General features: G+C 46.1%; 1 protein-coding gene across 3 annotated transcripts in view; it reads left to right on the forward strand.

Annotated features, from left to right (window-relative positions):
• The window catches only part of NPTN (neuroplastin), a gene marked incomplete at both ends in the record, with an annotated part of 45,087 nt that overhangs the window by 14,452 nt on the left and 10,143 nt on the right, over positions 1-20,492 (forward strand). For 2 of the 3 annotated variants that reach the window (XM_079541070.1, XM_079541069.1), the window contains 2 exons: positions 8,689-8,860; positions 12,921-13,015. In XM_079541070.1, coding sequence (XP_079397196.1) covers positions 8,689-8,860; positions 12,921-13,015 — 267 coding nt within the window. Of the gene's footprint in view, positions 1-4,545; positions 4,894-8,688; positions 8,861-12,920; positions 13,016-20,492 lie in introns of all 3 variants that reach the window. The other variant, XM_079541068.1, reaches the window with a different exon arrangement.

Below are 20,492 nucleotides of genomic sequence, written 5' to 3' on the forward strand. Positions count from 1 at the left end.
GAAAAAGTTGTTTGTGGGGGAAGAGAAACATGTATTGGCATCTGTAATTGCTAATAGCAGTCAGGAAAAGGGTATCACGAGAGCTTTTTAAAAAAAGACCTTATTGGAAGCTTCAACCCTAAGGCCTACTTCTGGTGCTAAAAACCCAGCAATAAACCTCAGCATAAAGATGATGATGGTGTTTGCTGGTGCCATCTGTATCTCATCTGCAGTGTTTTAGGGCAACAACAGCAAAGCTCTTCAGCAAATCTGTTTGGTCTTTTGTTGTCCCGTTTAGGAAAGACATTCTGAAACCATTTGTTTGTGAAAATGAATAGCTGTATATTAATAAGGAACCTTTTATGGGTGTTCAGAGACCAAAGGGAATAGAATAAATGGCTGTATCAGCTCTTTTCATTCTATACAGATGGAATTGCAGGCAAAGTTCTCAAGTAGGACACAGGAACAGGATCTCCAGAGCTGTGCAAGTGGTGGAATAGGGGCATTTGGCAGCCTGCTGGGACAACTGTGAGGCAGCAGGCTGTGTACAGGATGGCTTTGGTTGTACATAATGACCATCTGCAGAGCATTCAGTCCCAAAGCTGCGCTGTGGGTTCACGCTGGAATCAGGTGTGCTTTTTGTGCTTACCCTCCAAATGCTTTTCTCATTTTGGAGCTGGGTTTGAACTGTTTTCTTTCTTCCAGTAACTGGAATTACAAATAACACAAGAATACCTGCATTTCATGTGGTCCTGGCTGCTTCTGTCGTGCTGGGACAGGCCTAGTGTTACCTCTGCTGACATTCATCTGCATCTTCTTAAAGACAGAACCTAGTTTTATTTTTAGCATCGTTTTCTAGGACTAGCTGTTAATTTGGGTTAATATTCTCCCTCTGCTTCTCCCGTGCCACTGGCATCGATTCTTTAGCGACCTGGTGCATCTGGTGTGGGGTTTCAGTACTGAAAGGGTGTTTGCATGGTGGCAGGCATTTTGCAGCTAAGGATGACTGTCAGGTACCACCTTCGTGCTGTTTTTTGACTGTGGGTGTATTCTGTACTGATTGTCAGCCTGCTAAGGATCCTCTTTTTGTATGTGCTCATTTAAACAAGTGAGGGATTTAAGCTCTTTGGTCACAGCCATGGTGGTTCAGAGCTATTCAGAAATTGTCTTTTGGGTGTTTTTGCCTTGGTCTCCTGCCAAGGCAGGGTACAAGCTGCTGCAACAGGCTTCAGAAGCTGGTCAGAATGACAGTTCAGTGTTTTTCCTGCCTCTGCAAGCGCTCCCATCGTGGCTGTATGCAGAATTCAGCTCTGTGGTCACAGCCAACGTCAGCAAGCAGATGAGCTTTATTGCATCTCCCACACGCCTTCTTAGGTGGATGCTGCTGGCTCTTCTCTGGGTTCTGTCACTAAGGGCAGTGTGTTCAGGGCTGCTGCCATTTAAGTTGGAAGGGGTATTGCTGGTATGCAGAGCTGCAAGTCATTTATGTTCCAAAGCTGGGATGTAGCTTGGCTTGGCCTCGCTCACTTCTGTCCAACAGGTGGCTCAGATATTGGCTAGTGAAGAATTAATCTGAACAGGTTTCTTTTGTTGATGGAGCCTCATCAGTGGAAACAGGAATGGTAAAGCTAAGCTTCTGCACTTAAATCGTCAGCCTGCTCATCCACTCTCCCCTCCTGAACTCCAGGCAGTGTTGAACTTTTCCGTCCTTCTGGCTCTGAGAGTCTGCTTTGTGTTTCTGTTGCTGCACATGGAAACTTCTGCCTGCCCTTTGTTCATTCTGTTAGGCAGATAACCATAAATTATTAACAAAAGGTTTTGGTTGGAAACAGAATAGCGTGCTTTGCTCCATCCTCCGGACTGTGATAAGTCATTTTACCTCGGGATATCTGGTAAAAACCTTGTGAAGAGTATTTAACACTGGGTTATTCTTTGTTCTTTTCTGCACAGCAACAATTAGAGTTCAGAAATAGCACAAAACACCTTTTTCTTTGAATGAGGGAAGGTCACAGTAACAGGAAAACTTACAGGTTGCTATAAGGATAAATATGGCTGTCACTGATACTACTGAAAGTTCATAACAATATTTTCTTCTAAGCATTTGAAGGCACTCACACCTACTGCAGTGGTCAGTAAGGATCCACGTAAGACTTGGGCTGTTCTGCTCCTTCTTTGGCATCTTAAGGCGCGATAGATCCATTGCCTCCTTCCCCAGAGCCCTGACCTTGGCAAGCAGCTGGATGTTAACCTCTCTTCTGCTCTGTTCTTCTGTCTGGGGCTGACGTTTGCATGCTGAAGGTAGAAATTCTTCTTGCCGTGGGTGCTTCCCTGCAGTGTACAGGTTTAACTCATACAAACACGGGCAGTTGCTCAGCTGTCAGTGGGTTCTGGTGTGATCTTGACATGCTTGTGTTCTGCAGTCTTCCTTCTGACGCTCCTATTTCTAGAGCTGTGCAGAACGTGACAGTAACAAAGCAGTGAGTGCTGTGCAGAGGAGAAGACCAAGTAAGGAAACTGTTGGGCACGGAAAGCCTCTTATGTAAGCAATGAAATCTGTACAGTGTCATTTTGTGTTTGGTTTTGAACAATTGCAGAAATCGCAGATGCCAAAAAGCAGCAGTCCTTCAGTTTCCAGGCGCCCGTTGTGTCGCAGCAAACATCAGTGTAACGTTTAGCTCTTGTTCAACCCTTTCTCTTAACGTGTCTGCTGGGTACTGGCAGGTCTCAGCACTTTCTGCTGCTTCTGGCTGGGTGTTTCCATCAGAAATGCCCTCTGGCAGGTGTGCAGTAGCTGGAAGCGTTGCCTTGCCTCAATTTACTGATGCTGTTTGATGCACTGCCTTGGCTGTTTCGCAGCTACTGAGCGTGTGTGCGTTAACTGTAGACTCTTACCTGCAAGTTCTTGATGGCACTGCCAGTCCTTTGTAATCTCAGGTTTTTTTAACCTGCACGTGAGGGTTTTTCTGCCACCTTCCTTCCCGTTTCTTCTGCTTGGAATTTTGATTCTAACCTGGAATCTCTTCAGAGCGCACTGTTGTGATGGGATGGGGGAGGTTAGGGAGATGTTTGTACTGACAGCAGCATTTCTGAGCTCCTGGTAGTGTTGCGTTGAAATTCATCATAATCTCAGACATTGATTTTCAAGAGGATTTGGAACTGATGGAAACCCAGGGTTTAGAACTTAAACCCCGAGAATATTTACTGAAGAGTCCTTTGGATGCAGTCATCCTGTTTAATCTTTTTTCTTCTTAGGCTTTTTGCACAAGTTACAATATTTTAACAGTGTAGCTAATGCAGCATCAAACTAAAGGGCAAAGCTTTTAGCAGCTTGTTCTGTCTGCCTTACTGCGGGAGCACTAAGCCCTGGAGAGAAGGTGGGCTGTGGCCTGCTGTCGCTTTCACCCTTTGCATCCAGCAAAGCACGTTCAGACAGCTCTTGCTGCTTGATTTCTGCCTCTTTGGAAATGCCAGGTTTCCTCACTCAGGGGATCCTTGAAATGGGGACAGGTCCAGCAGAGCAGGACCATAACCCAGCCTGCTTTGTTAGCTGAAGCAGAGATGTGAGAGCAGTGTGATCCTCATCAGCCCCGAGGAGCAGCACGGTGTTCTTAGCATGGTTTGTAACTGCTGGTAATTACAGCACCTCTCTTGCGACACCTTTTCCTTTCCCTCCAGCAATGGATTATTTGCAGTGGTATTTCTGGGAGCACGGAGCTCACCTGTCTGTAGTGCTGGAGTGCCAGGCTATGAAAATCCTCGTCAGAAGGGTTTGTAATTGGAATGATTTCTGGTACTAATTGACTTCTTTGCAGCGTTTGTTCTTGTAGCTGCGTGAAGTGCTTCCTAAGGCACGTGCTTCAGGAACGTTACTGCTGAACTAACAGTCCTCATCCTGAAAATAACCCGTGGTGTTGAGGGGAGGGCTGGGTCGGTCTCTATTTGTGTGGCACTCTGCCTGCGGCTGGGAGCCCTGCTGCCCGGGGAGCTCAGCCATCTGATGGGTTGTGCTGCATAATCTGTCTGGCCAGCTGCATTGTAATCTTTTAGTTTTAGGGGGAGGCAGGCGTGTGGGGGAAGAGACTGGCTTTAAGGCAGCCCAGTTTTCGATAGATACCTTTGAAAATAGGATTGAAGGACAGTTTAGTGTGTCTGCGCTCCTGACGTTGCTTGGAAGCTGGTAAGTATTGAAGGATTTCACGCCGTAATAAGGATGTTTTGCCCTGCTTGTGAACGTCAGCACAGCATCCTGTCTCAAAAGGCAAACACTGCATGGTCTCTGGAAGTGAGCAGCACCAAAGGTGCTTCCTAACTAACAGGGCGACCTTTCTGCCCGTGCACATGTACTGAAATCCCTCTCACCTCTGTGAGCGCTGTGCTCTTCATGCGTTAACCTTCAGCTGCCAGTGCTCGGTGTTGTGCTTTTTCTCTAAAAGTCACGTTAACAGCTGTCACTGTAGATTGCCACTGTCTGATCTGACTGTTTTCTGTACCTCGTTGCTTTGTTCTTTATAAGATCTTTTGTTTTCTGCTGCTCTGTCACTGCGTTTCTGCTGCCCCTCCCTCTAGCTGGGTTTGTCAAGTCGCCCATGTCAGAAACTAAGCTCACGGGGGACGCCTTTGAACTGTACTGTGATGTGGTTGGGAATCCCACTCCAGAGATCCAGTGGTGGTATGCTGAAGTCAACCGGGCTGAGTCTTTCAAACAGCTGTGGGATGGCGCTCGGAAGCGCCGTGTCACCATTAACACCGCCTACGGGGCGAACGGGGTGAGCGTGCTGAGAATAACCCGCCTCACCCTGGAAGACTCTGGGACTTACGAGTGCAGGGCCAGCAACGACCCCAGGAGGAATGACTTGAGGCAAAACCCCTCCATAACGTGGATTCGAGCCCAGGCTACTATAAGCGTCCTTCAGAGTGAGTTCGGCACCCCACAGTAGTGGTACTGTAGTATCTAGAGCAGTCTAGTGTCCTCACCTCCCCGGTGTCCCCCGCTGGCCCCCTGCTGCCTTGTCCTGGTGTCTCGAGCCCAGCACTTCTCCTCTGCCTGTAGTGCTGCCACCTGTCTGTCTTCTCCTTAGGATCAAAGGGCGTGGGACGATCTGGGGATGTTTCTCATAGCTTGTGTGTGAAAGCGAGCCTGATGCTGAGTTTGCGCTCCTTCCCTGCCCCCGTTAGTCCTGTAGTAGGTTTCCAGCCACCCTGATGCTAGCTTCTCTGTGAGTGCCTTTATATTTGATTTCTATGTTCTTCCCAGGTCTAACTATTGCATTTTCTTTTTAAATTTCTCCTGTTCTCTTGGAATTTCCTCTGAATGCCTTCCTCACGTGATTTTGGTTGCTTCTGTCGAGATCCTTCCCTTTTTGTTGCGTGTGACTTCTAAATGTTTAGATTTTTCCATGAAGTCGTGGTGTTTCTTTTCCTTCCTAAACAGCAGCATGTTTCCTGATGAGTTCTCTGATGCAGCAGCACTGAACTTATGCAGCTATTCGTAGTGCAGCCTATGAAAGGGGGAAAAAACCCTCCTCCAGTGTAGAAGTAATAACCTTTGCTAAACAGCTGTCATCTGGGAATGTAACCTTTAGCAGAGGAAAGCTTGCAAAAGCAGAGAATGTAGTAGACACAGAATCACTCCAAGTCCTTTCAGCCTTTGGCCAGTGCAAGATTAGAGTGGAAATTTATATCTTGAGAACTGGTATAGAAGAACTGCCTTTGATTTTGTGTAGGGTGATAGGTGATAATTCTTGTTTTCTAACGAGATAAAGCAAATGTATAATGAGTCAAAGGCAGAGCAACTTAAATCTGCATCGCGGGCCTGGATCAGAGACCCTCCTGGGAAGTGGAAACGACATCCATGCACATGGAAAAATGGGCAGCCAACCCAACGGGTGTACTTGGAAAATGGAAGTGGCGTTGGGCTGTCGAGCTGAAACGCACCCAGCTGTCAGTGCCAGTGGTTGCTCCCTCTGTCGTCCTTTTGAGGAGCAGGTCCTGAAGGACTCAGGTCTATGGACTGCTTGATTGCCTCCAGTAGCAAGAGCTGAGTACGTTTAGGAAATGATACTGCCTTAAGACAAAGCTCGAAACAGTTTGTCTTGCAGGAAGTACCATCTCCTGGAATGCCCCCTGCACTGAAACCCTTGGTTCCCTTGCATGTGGCCAGTCCTGCTGCCAGCTCTCCTCTCGCTGTCGTCCAGTCGGCTCTAGCAACTTGCAGAGGGAGCAGATCCTTTTCATGTGACACGTCAGCGATGGTGGCCACGTCACTTGGGAGTGAATTGCTGGGAAGATGTCTCCATGTGGAAAGTGGGTTTTTCCTCTCAGGCCACTGAAACTGACCTGCTCTGGGGACTGAAGGCTAACCTCTCATCTTCCTCCCCAGTTCGTGCCATCTCCTTGCATCTGGTGCTGCTAATTCTGGAGTGTGTATGGTGACTGCATTGCTAAGTGCCTTGTGACTGGGATAATTATTCCAATTCTGTGTTTTATTCACGCTTACGTGTGGGGGAAAAAGTATTGAAGTGAATCTTTTAATGCTTTTGCTCTGTGCCATTTATGTTAAGAGATGTGACCTGTTGTTTGGGAGGCAGAACGCCTTGACATCCAACTCCTGCGTGTCCCTGCTGGAAACAGATAAGGGGAGAAGCTGACTTCCACGCAGATGGGGAACATGGTAACTGACACTGCCCAAAATGCCTCAGCAGCTGCACTCTGTGAACACAGCCTGCTCTGGAACAGGAATTCTGGCTAAACAGTGCTGGCATTTCCAGCTGATGGAGTCTGGTTTGCTGTTGGCCCTGCTTGACATCAGCACCGTAGCAAAAGAATGTCAGCTGGATCAGAGGAGCAGAGAAGTCAAGTGCAGCTTAGTTTTGAAAGTTAGCACTCAAGAGCTAGATCTGGCTTCAATCTCATCACCAGTTTGGATGATGAATTTCACTTGCGGGTTGTTTTACAACCAGGTCTTACGTAAAACAAGCAGCGCAAATGATAGATGTGTGAAAATCTTGCATCTTGTTCTTTCAGTTTGTCATCCTTGTCTGGTTGTCACTGTCCCAGTAATATTCCATGTGCAGTTTGTCTTACAGAACTAAGTGAAGTTAGAACTGCCCGAGTGCTTTCCTTTATTACTTCATTTATTAAACTAAAATAATATCAGTGCAGGTAAAAGATGCAGATGCATTCGATTTGAGTCACCTTTCACGTTGCAGGAAATTGTGAGTTACCTGTGAGAAGTGTCAGGGGGAAAAAAAAACAAACACAGCTACAGTAGCTGCAGATTGCCCACAGATAAATGGGAGTTGTGATTGAAATAGCTGGGGAAAGAAGATCTGTGGCCACCCACTGAACCGAGGAGGAAAGGATGTGCGGGGCTTCAAATGGCTCTGTGGGGTTTTCAGGAGGTGGGCACTTTTTATGCCTGCCTCTAAGGGCAATAATCAAAGCGTTGTGTTGGATCAGTGGATGGTTAATGCAATGAAAAACACTGTTTTTTGACAGCACTGTTATTTTCCCCTCATCGTTCCATTAAATAACTCGTTTTCCAAGGACTTGGCAGATGAGTATCCAGAAGGCTGCATGGCTGTGACTAAATTTGTATCCCAAGTATCTTCTGGCAAGGCAAAGGAAAAAAATAATAATAAAAAAAAGAATTAAAAATCCTTTGCTGACATGCAGAAATCACTGAGATGTTTGTTAGTGACCAGCTTCTTCACCTTGCAGTTTGCTGGCCCAGCTGCAGAGCACGAGGCTCTGCCTCATCACAAGTGAAGGTATTTTCAGGTATTTTCTGAAAATAAAGCTAAAGCTCCGTCATTCTCTGTTGTATTTTTTATTTAAGTGATTGCCTGTAACTGTGAGCCCTGCTCCCTGCTGCAGCCAGCAAAGGATGCCACGTGTGTGGTTCGTTGTGAGATGACACTCACTTTATTCATCATGAATGTTGGTGGTTCAGGTTGCCTTAAAAACCTGACTGCAGTTTTTAACACAGTGTGTATTCCTATATTTTACTCTTAAGCATTGAGGCCTACTTGGAGCTGTTTTTCTTCAGTCGTGTGTCCCATTCAGTGGGTGTGTGCTCCCATCCCACCTACAGGAGAAGCTGCTCTGCATCTCTTCAGCTTGATGAAATTAACTTTGCTCGCTTGCTCTGCGTGGCTCTGTAGTAGCAGGGCAGTGCTCAGGTGTGGCTTGGAAGGACGGCAGGGTGCAGGCAGGGTAGATTCCTTAGGTGGCCATCAGTGTTTCTCATTAGTGAGGTATTAGTCAGAAGATGTGCCCTGGAGGGCTGTTATCTGGAGAAAATGGTCCTGTTTTAAATCTCAGCACAAGCAGAGAGGCCGAGGAATAGCCAGATTGAAGATGCTTCCCAAGGAATGCCTGATTTCTTATCTGTGTGCTGTTGGGATGTATATTCACCTGGTTTATGTTCAGCAGCGTGTAAAAGTGATTGAGTTGCACTGAAATCTGCAGCAATGTTACCAACTAAAACGAATGTCTTTTTCTTTTCCCATATAGGGGAGCTGATCCGTAAGGTGTTGCCTTTGCTCTGGTGGTCGGATGTCTTGTGACTTTCTTGGTGTCTCCCAAATTAGTGCAGTGCCGATCCTTGTGTAGTCTCTTTTCCTTTCCCTTTCCCCCTTTGAATTTTAGACTAGTGTGGCTCATCTCCCCGTGATGATTTCTTGCTACTTAATGCATGGTTTTTTTCAGAGCCGAGGATCAATGCCAGCGAGGACGTAACCATCCAGGTGTACGGTCAGGCTGCCATCACGTTACAGTGCAACCTCACCACCAGCCCCAGCCCCCTCTCTGCCAGCTACTGGGTGAAGAATGGAGAAGAGATTCCTGGCACTAGGAAAACCTCAAACACTACAGAGTACAAGTAAGTCTCCATGGGGAAAATCTCGTGTTATGTTGGAGAATGTCAACATTGGTGGAGCTGCAGCTTTGGAGTTGCTGCTGGGATGCTGGGACTCCTGGGTGCCTGTCTGTGTCCCAGTGGTCTTAAAACCTGTGTTAAGGGCTTGACAAGAAGTCTGTTTGTGAATAGTGTTGGAATAACACAGCTGTCCTGTGTGGGTCACGTCAACATAGCATCAAGAAGCACACAGTAGACTTTATTATTATAGGCTCATTGCACTCTCAACTCCTCTGCTTCTTTTCTGGGTTATCTTTTAACACACGGACATAGGTGCAAACACCAAGTCTAGCTTTCCTTCCCTCCCAGTATGTTGTGCTCTTATCTCTGTCCTCCTTATATCTACATGAAGATAAATTTTCAGCTGTGCACTCCTGCACAGGAATATATCACCGCAGCAGTCAGCTGGTTTAGTCATTTTCTGACCTTGGAATGTGAGGAACTGTTCTGAGTGTTGTCAGAGCTGTACTTTGAGATGATACCAAATCCTGACTAAACTAGCAGAGCTCTATCACATGCTTCATGTCAGTGTATCTGTATTTTCAGCATTAATGTGTTCCACGTGTGTGTGTGCGCTCCAGATTTATCTCTACTTCCCATCTAAGGGTGTGGAGGAGAACAGCATGTATACGGCCTGCTCTTCCATTCCTCTGTAGCAGAAATCCTTCCAGGGTTTCTGCATTCCTGCAGTAGTGCTTCCTGGCCGTGGAGTTGATGAGGGCACACAGAACACATTCAGCCATGCCACCAGAGATCTGTTCTGTTATGTGAATTCCTTGCTTTTTTCCCCTCCCAAGCTTTCATTTCCTTCTCTTGGAGCTAGAATGGGCCTCAAGCACAACCTTCTGTTCAGTGCTAAGCTAAATTGGGAAGCACTTAGGGAACATCTTAACCACCTGTGGTATTTCTCTTTAGAGAAACAAGACCAGTTTTGAGCCTGCTATTTAGCTGTTATAAGCACCAGCAAGAGGAGCAGGGTGAGGCTGTTACAGCGCATCTGCTGTGCCGTGCCCTGTCTGCCTGTGCACCCTCCTGGCTTCTCTTATCTTTGCCACATTTCTCACAGTATGGCACAGAATTAGGAAATATCAAAGGCTCTCAGTGCCTTGGCAAAGAGAAAATTCACCACGAAGTTATGGAAGTTGCACTTGATTTTGAGCAAGCTGTGTTCATGCTGCTCCTTTTTACTTTGCAACCCACCTGCGTTATTTCTTCAGTTCTTGCAGTTCAATACCCTACTTCTGTAAATAGATGCTGTTGGATGCATCACCACGTGCTCAGCGTGACGTTCAGTGCTGCATCTCAGATGGAAAGGCTTTGCTTTATCTAGAGTTTAACGTGATGAGCAGCCTTGTACAAAAGCACCAGCTGGAGTGATGAAAAAGGCACGTTGCATCAGGATTATGGAAACTCACAGGTTGCCAGAAACTACCTGTCAAGGTTAACTTCTCTAAAAGCTGTCCCAAGCTGGGGGTTGTTTGTTTTTTCCTTCTGAATTTCTATGTCAAGTAGAATTATTTGGAGTTTTCGATTCCTGAAGGAGCAGTGAGGTGAGCAGAGTGGAGGAAGCCTCCCTGTTCTCAGTGGGGAGGAGTGTGGTAGAGCAACCAGGGGCAGCTTGAGAATTTGGTCAATTAATGTTCAAAATGTAAGCTTGAATTCCTGCTCTCTTATAGTTTGCTTTACTGCATGCTGTGTTTTGAGGCTTTCTGGAGCATTTCTGAACTGCATCTGATGTGTTCATGAACTTCTAGTTTGCTTTCTTTGTTTTTCAGATCCAGAAATACCAAATTATGTAAGTGGATTAATGGAAACAATGTCAAAATAGTAACAGTTCAGAGATTATTTGGCTTGAGCATTTACTCCATAATTAATTGCTCACATCAGATTTCATTTCCTTTTCAAAACAGGTTTTGGTTCTTGGTGTTTCAGTCACTAATACGTGTTGGTTTGCTGTATAGTTTTATACATATATATATATATTTATAGTTAATACTTGAAGTTCAGTGCTGTTTGTGAAGCAGAAAGTCTCATAATCTGTTGGTTTATCTACCCACCTGAAAAATCCTGCTGCACAGAGCAGCAGAAAGCACATCTTCCCTGATTCTTCATTCAGAATTGATGAAGCTGCTCTTGTTGGCTGGCAGCTGTAGCAGGAAAGCCCGGTTTAAGCGTAGCTTTTAATAAACAATTTTGATGAAAAAAATGAGTCAGAATCAATTGTAGAGCGTCCTTTTAAACAGTGGGAAGCATCTGGACGTGGTTCTGGTCATCCTGTGCTTTAATTCTAGGAAATGCCCTTTATCTGTGTTTGTAGTTAGGAGGAGTGAAGCGGTGACTTCTTTCTTCATCGGTTAATTCAGGGTTGGGTTACAGATTGCAGGGCTAAACTGAATAAAATGTCTGCTTACTGTCTGCTGAAACGTTTGTGGCTGTGAGAAGCTGGGCTCTTCCTGGAGCCGCAGGGCAGGGGAAGCTGTTGGCTAAACGCACTCCTTTCAGGCTCTGGTCTGCCTTGAACAGTTTGCAGCTGTATCAGTTTGCACTTGTAGCAATGCCATAAATCAATAGAGCTGTTCTGGAGGCTGAAGTTTCACTCTTTTGGTGGAGTCTACGTAGAACAACAACAAACTGATGTTTCTCATCACTTCTTAAAAACTGACTAAAAAACGGTGATCAGAGTGCACTTCCTTAAGCGTTAGAGCCTCACAGAACTGAGGCCTTGAGCTTCAGGACAGCTTCATTCTGGAAGTCTGCAGGTAGGTTTGTCCCATGGCAGCTGGCTGAGGACTTGGCCACCCTTAGCCAGCAGTGTCAGCGTGTGCTGCTGTTCAGAGCCAGTGCTTTTCCAGCCCAGCTGCCAGCTAAATTGCAGTGATGGCTTTGATGTTCATTCCTTATCATCGAGGTAATCTTTCTTAACTCTGGAAAGTGGGTGTTACCTTTATCTGAAAGGCATAAAGTTTATAACTAACTTTGCATTTCCACTGATGACTCTGAGTGCTGTAAAAGCAGTGGAGATTGAGTGAAAGCACAGTGTCAGCCTGGGCAGCTTTTTCCATGTGACTAAGCAGTTTCCATGTGTAATTAAACTCTTTTGCTGCAGTGTTCTTCTCCAGGATTTCTGTTCATCTGTGTCCTGTTCACTCAATGTTTTTTTTTTTTTTTAAAGCCTTTTGGATCACTGGGGAGAACCCCAGCAATATTTTGTTTATTCATTATGGAGATGTAGGCTGTGTCACTTCATAGTGTGCTTCCATACTCCAGGATGTCTGCTGTCAATACTTGAACATACACGTAGAGCTTAGCAGTAATTCATTTCCACAAGCTTTTCAAAGGCCAGCAAAAGGTGGTGAACTGGAAGTTAGCATCATTTCAGGAGTAAATTTTACTTCCTCATTTGTTGCAGATACAGTTTTCTTATGGTTGGCCTACATCAGTTTTTACCTCTGCTTGCTGTTATTGCTCAGACCTTTCCTGATTTTCTAAATGGCACTGGGTTGTTCTTTAGCACCTTGCTTCATGAGCTGACCAGCTTTTGCAGATCTTTCCACACCTGCTTTGGCTCAGGGAAAGCTGTTAATGGAGCAGTGTCATATCTGCTATTAAAAAACGATGACATGATGTGAGATGACAGCATGTGCTTTGATTGTGTTCTAGTTTATCAATTTCCAGTTGGATGTGCAACAGTTCTTTTCAGTGCAGGTAGAGAAATGTGACTTATCTGCCTATTTTCCATGCAGGCTGTAGTGAGTAATGATCAGAGTCCTTTGCTTTCAAACTGAATGCAGTTTCTCCAGCTCAGTTGGTGCTGCCTTTCCAGGCTACAGCTCACCCTTTTTCAGGGCAAAAGACAGTGATTTTGAACAGACACATCTCTACAACACACAAAATAAGTTGAATGTAACAGCTGTAATTTGTTAAAAGGTTAAACTGTGTGTGGGGGGGAGCATTCCTGTCCTGTTGGTGTTTGGTTGCTGACATGGTACCTAACACAGCTCATGTGTTCTCTCCCTGTCTGCAGGATTTTGAAGCCCAGAGCAGAAGAGTCAGGGGAATACTTGTGCGTGTTTGTGTTTGCAAACTCTCCTGTAGCCAACGCCACTATAGAAGTGAGAGGTACTTTTTTTGTTGTTGTTGTTTTCTTTTGTCTCCTCTCCTTAAAAGAGAAATGCTTTCACCGCCCCTGGCACTCCGTGTCTGTACAAGAGGACTTGCTTCGTCCTTCCTTGCAAAAACAAGCCTGTATGCAATCTTTGGTTATAATTTCAGAGGAAGTCTTGCAGAAAATCCAGAGGTAAGATCTCAGCAATACAGGAATATGAACGTTGCTCTCGTGGAGGGCACTGAGATACCTTCCAGTTCTTGCTTCTGTGCTCCTTTGGCAGTTCTGGCTATGAGGAAGGAGCGTGCCCGCCCAGCAGCACGAGGAGATGCCTTTCCCCAAGCACAGACAGCTAGCTGTGACTTCCTTCCTGTTCCTAACGGTGAATGAGGCCTCCTGAGTGAATCCAGTGTGCTTTGAATTTATCTCTTCCAGAATGGAGAAAAAGTGAGAACCAGCGTCTCACAGGTGGCAGCTTGGATCTGGTGTATTGCAGGTTTTTGTCTGGAGACTGTTTCAACTGCTGGGGAAGCCTGGGTGCCAGTTTGGAAAAGGTGCCCTGTGCCAGATTGGGGTTTTCATGGTTGTTTTTTTTGTCTTCTATATGCTGGTACTTTTCTGAAATCTTCAGGGCCCTAAAATTGTGGCTAGAACGTAGAGCAAAAGAATCAGATGTGGTCTTTGCACCAACAAAAGAACAATGTCTGAGATGTTAAACAACAAGAAAGGGGATAGAGTGAAGATGATGATGTTCTGTACAGCATTAAATTGCTGTTCAGGTTGTTCATCAAATAACTGGGAATTGCTGGACAGCACTGTGGCTGTGGTCACTGCAGTGCAGTGGCCGTGGTCCTCTGGTGAGATGGAATTGATGTATTAAGGCAGCACTGTTAGCCAAAGACAGATGGGATCAATCAAAAACTTGATTGAAAGTTCTTGCACCCAGGCTGTGTGTGCCTGGGGTTACACTAATGCTTGTTTCATCACTGCTGTAAATTTGTTTGGAGTTTAAATCAGCGTTACTTACCGTCTTCCTTCCGTCTCCAGCTCAGACACAGAGCTTCCTCTGTGCTGTTGGAACAGCTGTGGTGGGAAACCTCTTCCCTGGGAGATTCTGGTGCCTCGTTGAGTAGTGCATGGGCAGGTTCCCCAGTGCAGTGTAAGGAAGCGGGGCTAATTCAGCAGTCTGTGCACAATGACCGTGCACAGTAATGTTATGAATCTCTTGGGAGATGAAGCCCCCTGAACTGCACACACAGTTTCCTCGGGAAGATAAATATTGCTGGATAAATAAGCAATCCAATTGATGTTGCACCAAGAAAAGCTTGCTGACTTCCTACCTTGATTTTAAAATGCTTTTTAATGATCTCGCATATAATAATCTTTCAAGCTATAGCCAGCATGATGCAATAGCTCTGCCAGGAAGAAGAAAATCTAGAATGCACATTCTTGTGAAAGTGCTGCAAGTTTCTGTTGGCCTAAGAAGGGCTGGGCACGTGACAGTTGTTTTTTGCATTCTGCTCTTGCACTGTCACTGCTGAATCTTTCAATATCTTAATTAAGATCTTGGTTCTTTCTGCCTTCCTTAGGCTGCTTTCAAGAGTGACAAACTGCTTCCAGAGTCAGGAAGCACAGCTTTGGTGATGGATTGAATAAGACCCGTTCCAGCTTTGTATAATCTGTCAAAAGACCTTTTGGAAACCTTTGGCTTAAGGCTTCTCTGCTGTCCGGTGGCAGAGAGGTTTATGCAGGGACAGGGGATTGAAGATTCTAGAAAGAAAAGCCAATATATCTGATTGAACTACTGGCAGTAAGGGCAGGAGGAGAATGATAATTAATCCTCCTAACCACTTTTCACAGGTAATTTACGTTTAAATACAACCGAGTAATCATCATTTAATGAGCACCACCCTGGAGGCACCTCACCTGCAGCTTGTTCAGCAGTGAACCTCAGGGCCTTGGCAGTGCTCTTCTGCAGCTCCTCCTTGCAGCACCTGGAGTGTTCCTCCCTGGCAGAAGTGTGGAGGCTGTCTGAGTGGGCAATGCCTTCCCAAGGTTTCTAAGCAAATTGGAAACTGGAACGAGTGTATATTGATAAACTGGAAGTGTCTTTGTTGTCTAACTTGTGTTACATGGAGGCTTGGTGTAGCTGTATGCTGGGATTGCCTTTAAAGCACAGGTTAAAGTGAGCTTTGTAATCTTCCTGCAGTCCTAGCAGTGCAGGTGAATTTATTATGCTTAGAGAGTATGCTTCTAAGTTACTGCACCTGGAAGAGCCATACAGCTAAAGTTACCTGGGATCAGAAATATTCTCTTGGTTACAGAAGTCTGAATAATAGCCATCACAGTTGCAAAGGCTTTTCTCCCATTCTGCAGAGGAGGTGTTCCTTATTCTTGCAGGTGGGTTTAAATATTTTGTGCGTTCTGCTCAAGCAGCTCTAATTCTCAAATCAAACTGATGTTTGTTCTACTTGATGCATGGAGGTGCTAACTGGTTGTTCCCTGAGGCACGTGTGATGTGTCAGTGATGCACAAATCTGGTTGGGCTGTGCAGTTGCTGTAATTTAATGCTCATCTGCGTGTGGCCCTTGGAAGCGTTTGTGGACAAGCAGTTATAGACAAATTTGTTCACTTAATTGCTGCTTGTAATTGTATTGAAGTTCTGATGTGCTGATGCACATAGAAAAGATGGCCCTGAATACAAGAGTGCCTGTGGACCAGAATAGTGACTTTCTGACAACTTGAGAACAACTCTAGCAAATGCCTCGCAGCAGATGTAGCCCAGGGTGCGCCAGTGCCATTTGCCTTTTATGTAATGTTGCCTGTTTTCTTCCTCCATCTTTACAAGTGCTGTGTAGGAAGAGGAGAGCACAGGAACACGAGCACTGCTGTCTGGATGTAGGCTTTTTAGTTGCTCCCTTTCTACGCAGCAGAAGTACCTGCAGTGCTCATGTAGTGGTGTGTCTCCCTCTCCAGGAGGGAGAGGAGGTTCTTTCATTATCTGCATAGCCGGCGTGAGATTAAGAAACAACGGTTCAAACGTTGGTCCGACCAGTTTATTACAAATCTTAATCAGGGAAAGGGGGAAGGGGAGGACGGACGCTATTATGAATGGGGGTAGTGGGGAAGGGAAGGAGGGCGATAGAAAAGATAGAAAAGAAGAAGCAAGGAGTCTTTATAGGAAGCAAGAGGGACACAGTCAGCACCACGGATCCAGCGAGGTTCGCAGTTCAGTCTTTGATCTTCAGTAGTGGTGGGTCTTCAGGCAGAGTCGTTCTATTGACCACGACGACCATGGTGATGATGGCCCCTTTTCAGTGGTTTCAAAGTGGTTGAGTCAGCTGTCTTTGGAGAGTGACAGCTCAAATCCAAAGTGGTTGAGTCAGCTCTCCTTGCGGTGGCAGCTTCTCGCCCTGGGACCTCAGCAGGAAATTCCTTTGTTCTTATCTTTCTGGCCTTGCCAGCAGATAAAAGGAAGCAGGGAGGCACCAACTTACATCTTGCCTTCAGGATACAATGGTATCATCCCCCAGCCTCCCATACCAAGCTGGAGTGGTTTAGTCACAGGCCAGATCTTCCGCCAGTGAACACTCCTGAGCGCTCTCTTCCGCTCTCTACAGAGCAAGCAGCTCTGGGGGAAGGGGCTTTCAAATGTTCCCAAAGTGAAATCGATTGTCACACAGTTAGCACCCATCACTTGCCTCCTTGACAAGTCACTCAGAGTCTTATCACAAGAAAAACCTCAGGAAGCAAGCTTGGAGCCAAAAAAAACGAAGAAGGATTCTCACATGGTGTTGTAATACAGGAGCTCTGCACGCTGCAAGATTGAAAGCAAGCAATGCAACTCTTAGGTGAATTCTCTGCAATCTCACTGTGTTATCAAGAACCTTGGAGAAGGAGGTGGAAACAAGTTTGTCTTGTCTTCTGATGCTCTGCAAGCTGCCATGTCCAGTACAGCAAAGTAGCAGCGAGAACCAGATGGTGAAGAGCTTGCTTCCAGTCCCCTCTGGCTGCCCAGAAGCTGTGCAAGCACCAGAAAAGATGTTGATGCATTCTGACTGGTGGATGGCATCTGCCTTCCCATCCTTTCTTTTTGTGCACCTGGAGAGACAGAGCTCTGTTGCTTTTTTTTCTTTGTAGGCCTTTCTACCATCGTGATGTCGTTCTTCTGGCCTCCTTCCTTCATCCCTTCTCTCTTCTGCACCCTCATCTTCCGTTGTCCCCAGTTAGTCAGGAGCTCAGAGCAGTTGTGAGAACATGAAACGTAGCAGTTTGTCCCAGTGCTTACGGTACCCCTAACTGCAGCTCAGCCGAGGCTCTGGCTTCACACCGACGCCCGCATCCAGAGTGTGAGCTGCCTGCTTGTGCTGTGGCTCCAGCCCAGGCTGCACGTTGGAAAACCGCTGGATGTTTCAGCAGCCTTGGAAGCTCTTGGTTTCCTGACACCTGACTGTCTTAGGAAATCCCTGCAGCCGTTTCGCAACACTACTAGAAGGGAATGAAGAAATGGGGCATTCTGTCAGCACGGCTGCATCTTAAAACAGTCCTTAACAGGAAAAGGAAAGTGTGTGTCACATTCTCCTGTACTGCAGTACTTCTGGTGTCCTTGCTCTCAGCCCAGATTACGACAGTAGATGTAGGTTTGAATTGTAATGCAGAACAAGAAAACTTCCAGACACTTTTTACTGGGTCACCCATAAGATGTAATAGTTTTTATGTGCAAGAATATGTCTAGGTGCTTTTGTCCTTGCTTTGGTTTTGGCTTTTAGTGGAAGACTTTGAAAGGGCTCTGTTATCTGGGACGTGGTTTTGCAGCTGTTAGGCATGTTAGTCCTCCCTTCTGTTTTAGTAATGCTAGCCGTTAATATTTGGAAATCAAGGATTTCTGAAATCTGAAATCCTTGTATATATGAAGAGGTTTGCATTGCATGTCTTGAAGGGGGAAAAAAAAACCAACAAAAAACAAGCAATACTTTCAGGTCTGTACTAAAGTACACCCCTTCTGAAAGTGCTGGTGAGTGCACTTGGGGCCTGTTGTGTAGCTGAAGTTTGCAGGCATGAGAAGTTCTTTGTGTTGATACTAAAACTGTCAAAAAGTGCTTATAAGGAGATTACCTGTGTTTAAAAATGACTGAGTCTGCAAATAAACATAGGGTTAGCCATTTTAAACACCTTTCAGACTTCCTTTAGCTTAACCTAGCCCTCCCTGTTTCTGTGCTCTCATATGCTGTTTCAAACAGCTCCTTAGATTTCCAGTACTGTTTTTTTCCCCAGTCTTGCAATGAAAGAATTCAAATCCTGGTTTTCCTTTTGTAGGACATTGGCTTGGTTCAGTGATGTGGGACCTGACACAGCACGCTGTGCCCACGTGTGCCTTTTGCTGAATGCTGTTGCATAAAAGCTAAAGTGACATCTAAATCTTGTGCTTCATTCTGCACTTTGTGTTGCTGGCATTGGAGCAGGATGGTAAAAACCTCGACTAGAAAAGCTTCGTAAGAAAAGGTTGCTCTGCTGCTAAATCTGTGATTGAGGTCAGCTGCAGCAATATCTTAAATGCAGTTTGTACAGCAGAAGGCAATTAGCCAAACATTTTGATAGAGTAAGTACTGGAAATGTCTCAGCCATAGCTTGAAAGCGACTAGCATCAGATCCCTGAAATATTAATATTCCGTGTAATGCTCCCTTCAGACTGTACAAAAATAGTCCCTGCTGGAGCAGAGCTGGAAATGGCTGCGGTATGACTGTGCCCAGCATGGAAAAGGCACAGTGTGCTCTTGTCACCGATGCTGTCGTTGGGGTGACCTGGCAAAGATGTCCTCCTCTTCAATAGAATTCTCTCCTGGCTACAGGAGGACGCTGGGTCACCCTGCAGCAAAAGTTACCGTGTCCTAGAAAGGTCTCCCTTGCTCTCATAGAAAAAGTGGGCCGGCTGCACCTTGTCCTCTGCACAGCTCTGCTAACGGCCTCTTCAGCTGGGAGGCAGCAGCAAAAACCGGAGTGCTGTCAAGTGGAGGCTGCGTGGGGCTTTCAGCTGGTGACCCCTCTTTCTTTTCCTTGTGCAAGGAATTTGGCAACCCTTCAGTGCTAAGTCAGGGCTGTTGCTTTGTCTCTTATGCTCCACTTCTGCCAGCCTTCCGTTTTCTCCATCACCCTCAGCCAAGCCAAAGCCATAGGGAAGCCACTGAGCTTACCTAAGCAGTGTGTTGGAAGGGCAGTGCAGCTGCTTACTGATGCTGGATGTACTGAAGATGTAATGCAGCACACTTAACCCTAAAGCCGATTGATTTTCTGCCTTGAGATATTTGATGTGAAAACTGGTTAGCATCCCCTTGTAACCAGACAGCATCTGTCTGTCACATGTATTGGAAATTGTTAGCAAAGACCATGTGGATCCTTGCAGGCCTTGATGATGTACTTCTTTTGCTGTTGTATCATCCTGCAGGATGATCCTGTTCATCAGAACAACTTTCTGATGAAGTTATCTGATAAATTCATTCTCAGTTAACTTTCAGGAAGGTCAAACTCCTGTACTTTGTCTTTAAGCACATCAAGTCTGGAAGCCTTTCGTTCAAATGTAGAAACAATGTGTGGTTTGCAGGAAGATGGCACTACTCTTAAGTACTGAGCATGTGGCTTGTCAAACGTTTTCCCAGAGAGCTGTGGTGTTCTTTGGGGAAGGGCGCATCTGGCTGCTGCTGCCCGGATCACAAGAGATGTTGCTCGTTTTTGCTTTGCAGCAGATCAGAACTGAGACGTTTCACTCTTCTGACTCGCAGTTGCAGCTGAGCTGTCAAGAAGCTGTGATCCCTCCCTAGCCCTACCTGCAGGGTTTGCCAGTGGTAAAGGCAACTTTGCCTGAGAGCCCCTTGGGATAAACTCTGGTGCCCGGGGCCTTTTCCTGGGGCTCTGAGCTTGGACTTTGACTAGATTAACAGATCACACAGCAGGCCACGTGTGGCATAATTAGCAAGCTAGAAAGCGAATGGGCTTTAAAGGTGGTCACAGCGGCACCAAAGCCATCTGCTTAAGCAGAGGTTCAGGTCGGGCACTCGATTGATCCAGCATAATCCCTCGTGAGGCATTAGGCTGCAGTGGGCTGCATGGGACCTGCTGCAGGGAGCAGAGGGCTGTTATTTATAGGCCAGGCTGTTCAGAGTTCCCTCTGCTGATGTTAGGGCTGTGGCTTGCTGGTTATAACACTGTAGCCCCCTGTCTACACACACAGCGTATGTACAGTAGAGATTTGCACGTGTGCTGGATCAAAGTGTTCTCTTGGGGAGATTTTGACTCGCTGCATGACGCATACCCAGCTGCAGCATCACTGTGAGGCACAACAAGCACGTTACACGTCATGGCATGTTTGTGGCCCACGTCTCCAGCTGCGAGTGGCCTGATTCAGCTCTCAGAGCTTTGCGTTAAGAAGGAATCGGTGCGGAGGTCTGACACAACGGGCAGGTTGTAACCAGAATCCCCTACAGCTCTGTTTCAAAG

The sequence above is a fragment of the Tetrao urogallus genome (genome assembly GCF_951394365.1).
Source record: "Tetrao urogallus genome assembly, chromosome: 11".
In the NCBI taxonomy this organism is placed as follows: domain Eukaryota; kingdom Metazoa; phylum Chordata; class Aves; order Galliformes; family Phasianidae; genus Tetrao; species Tetrao urogallus.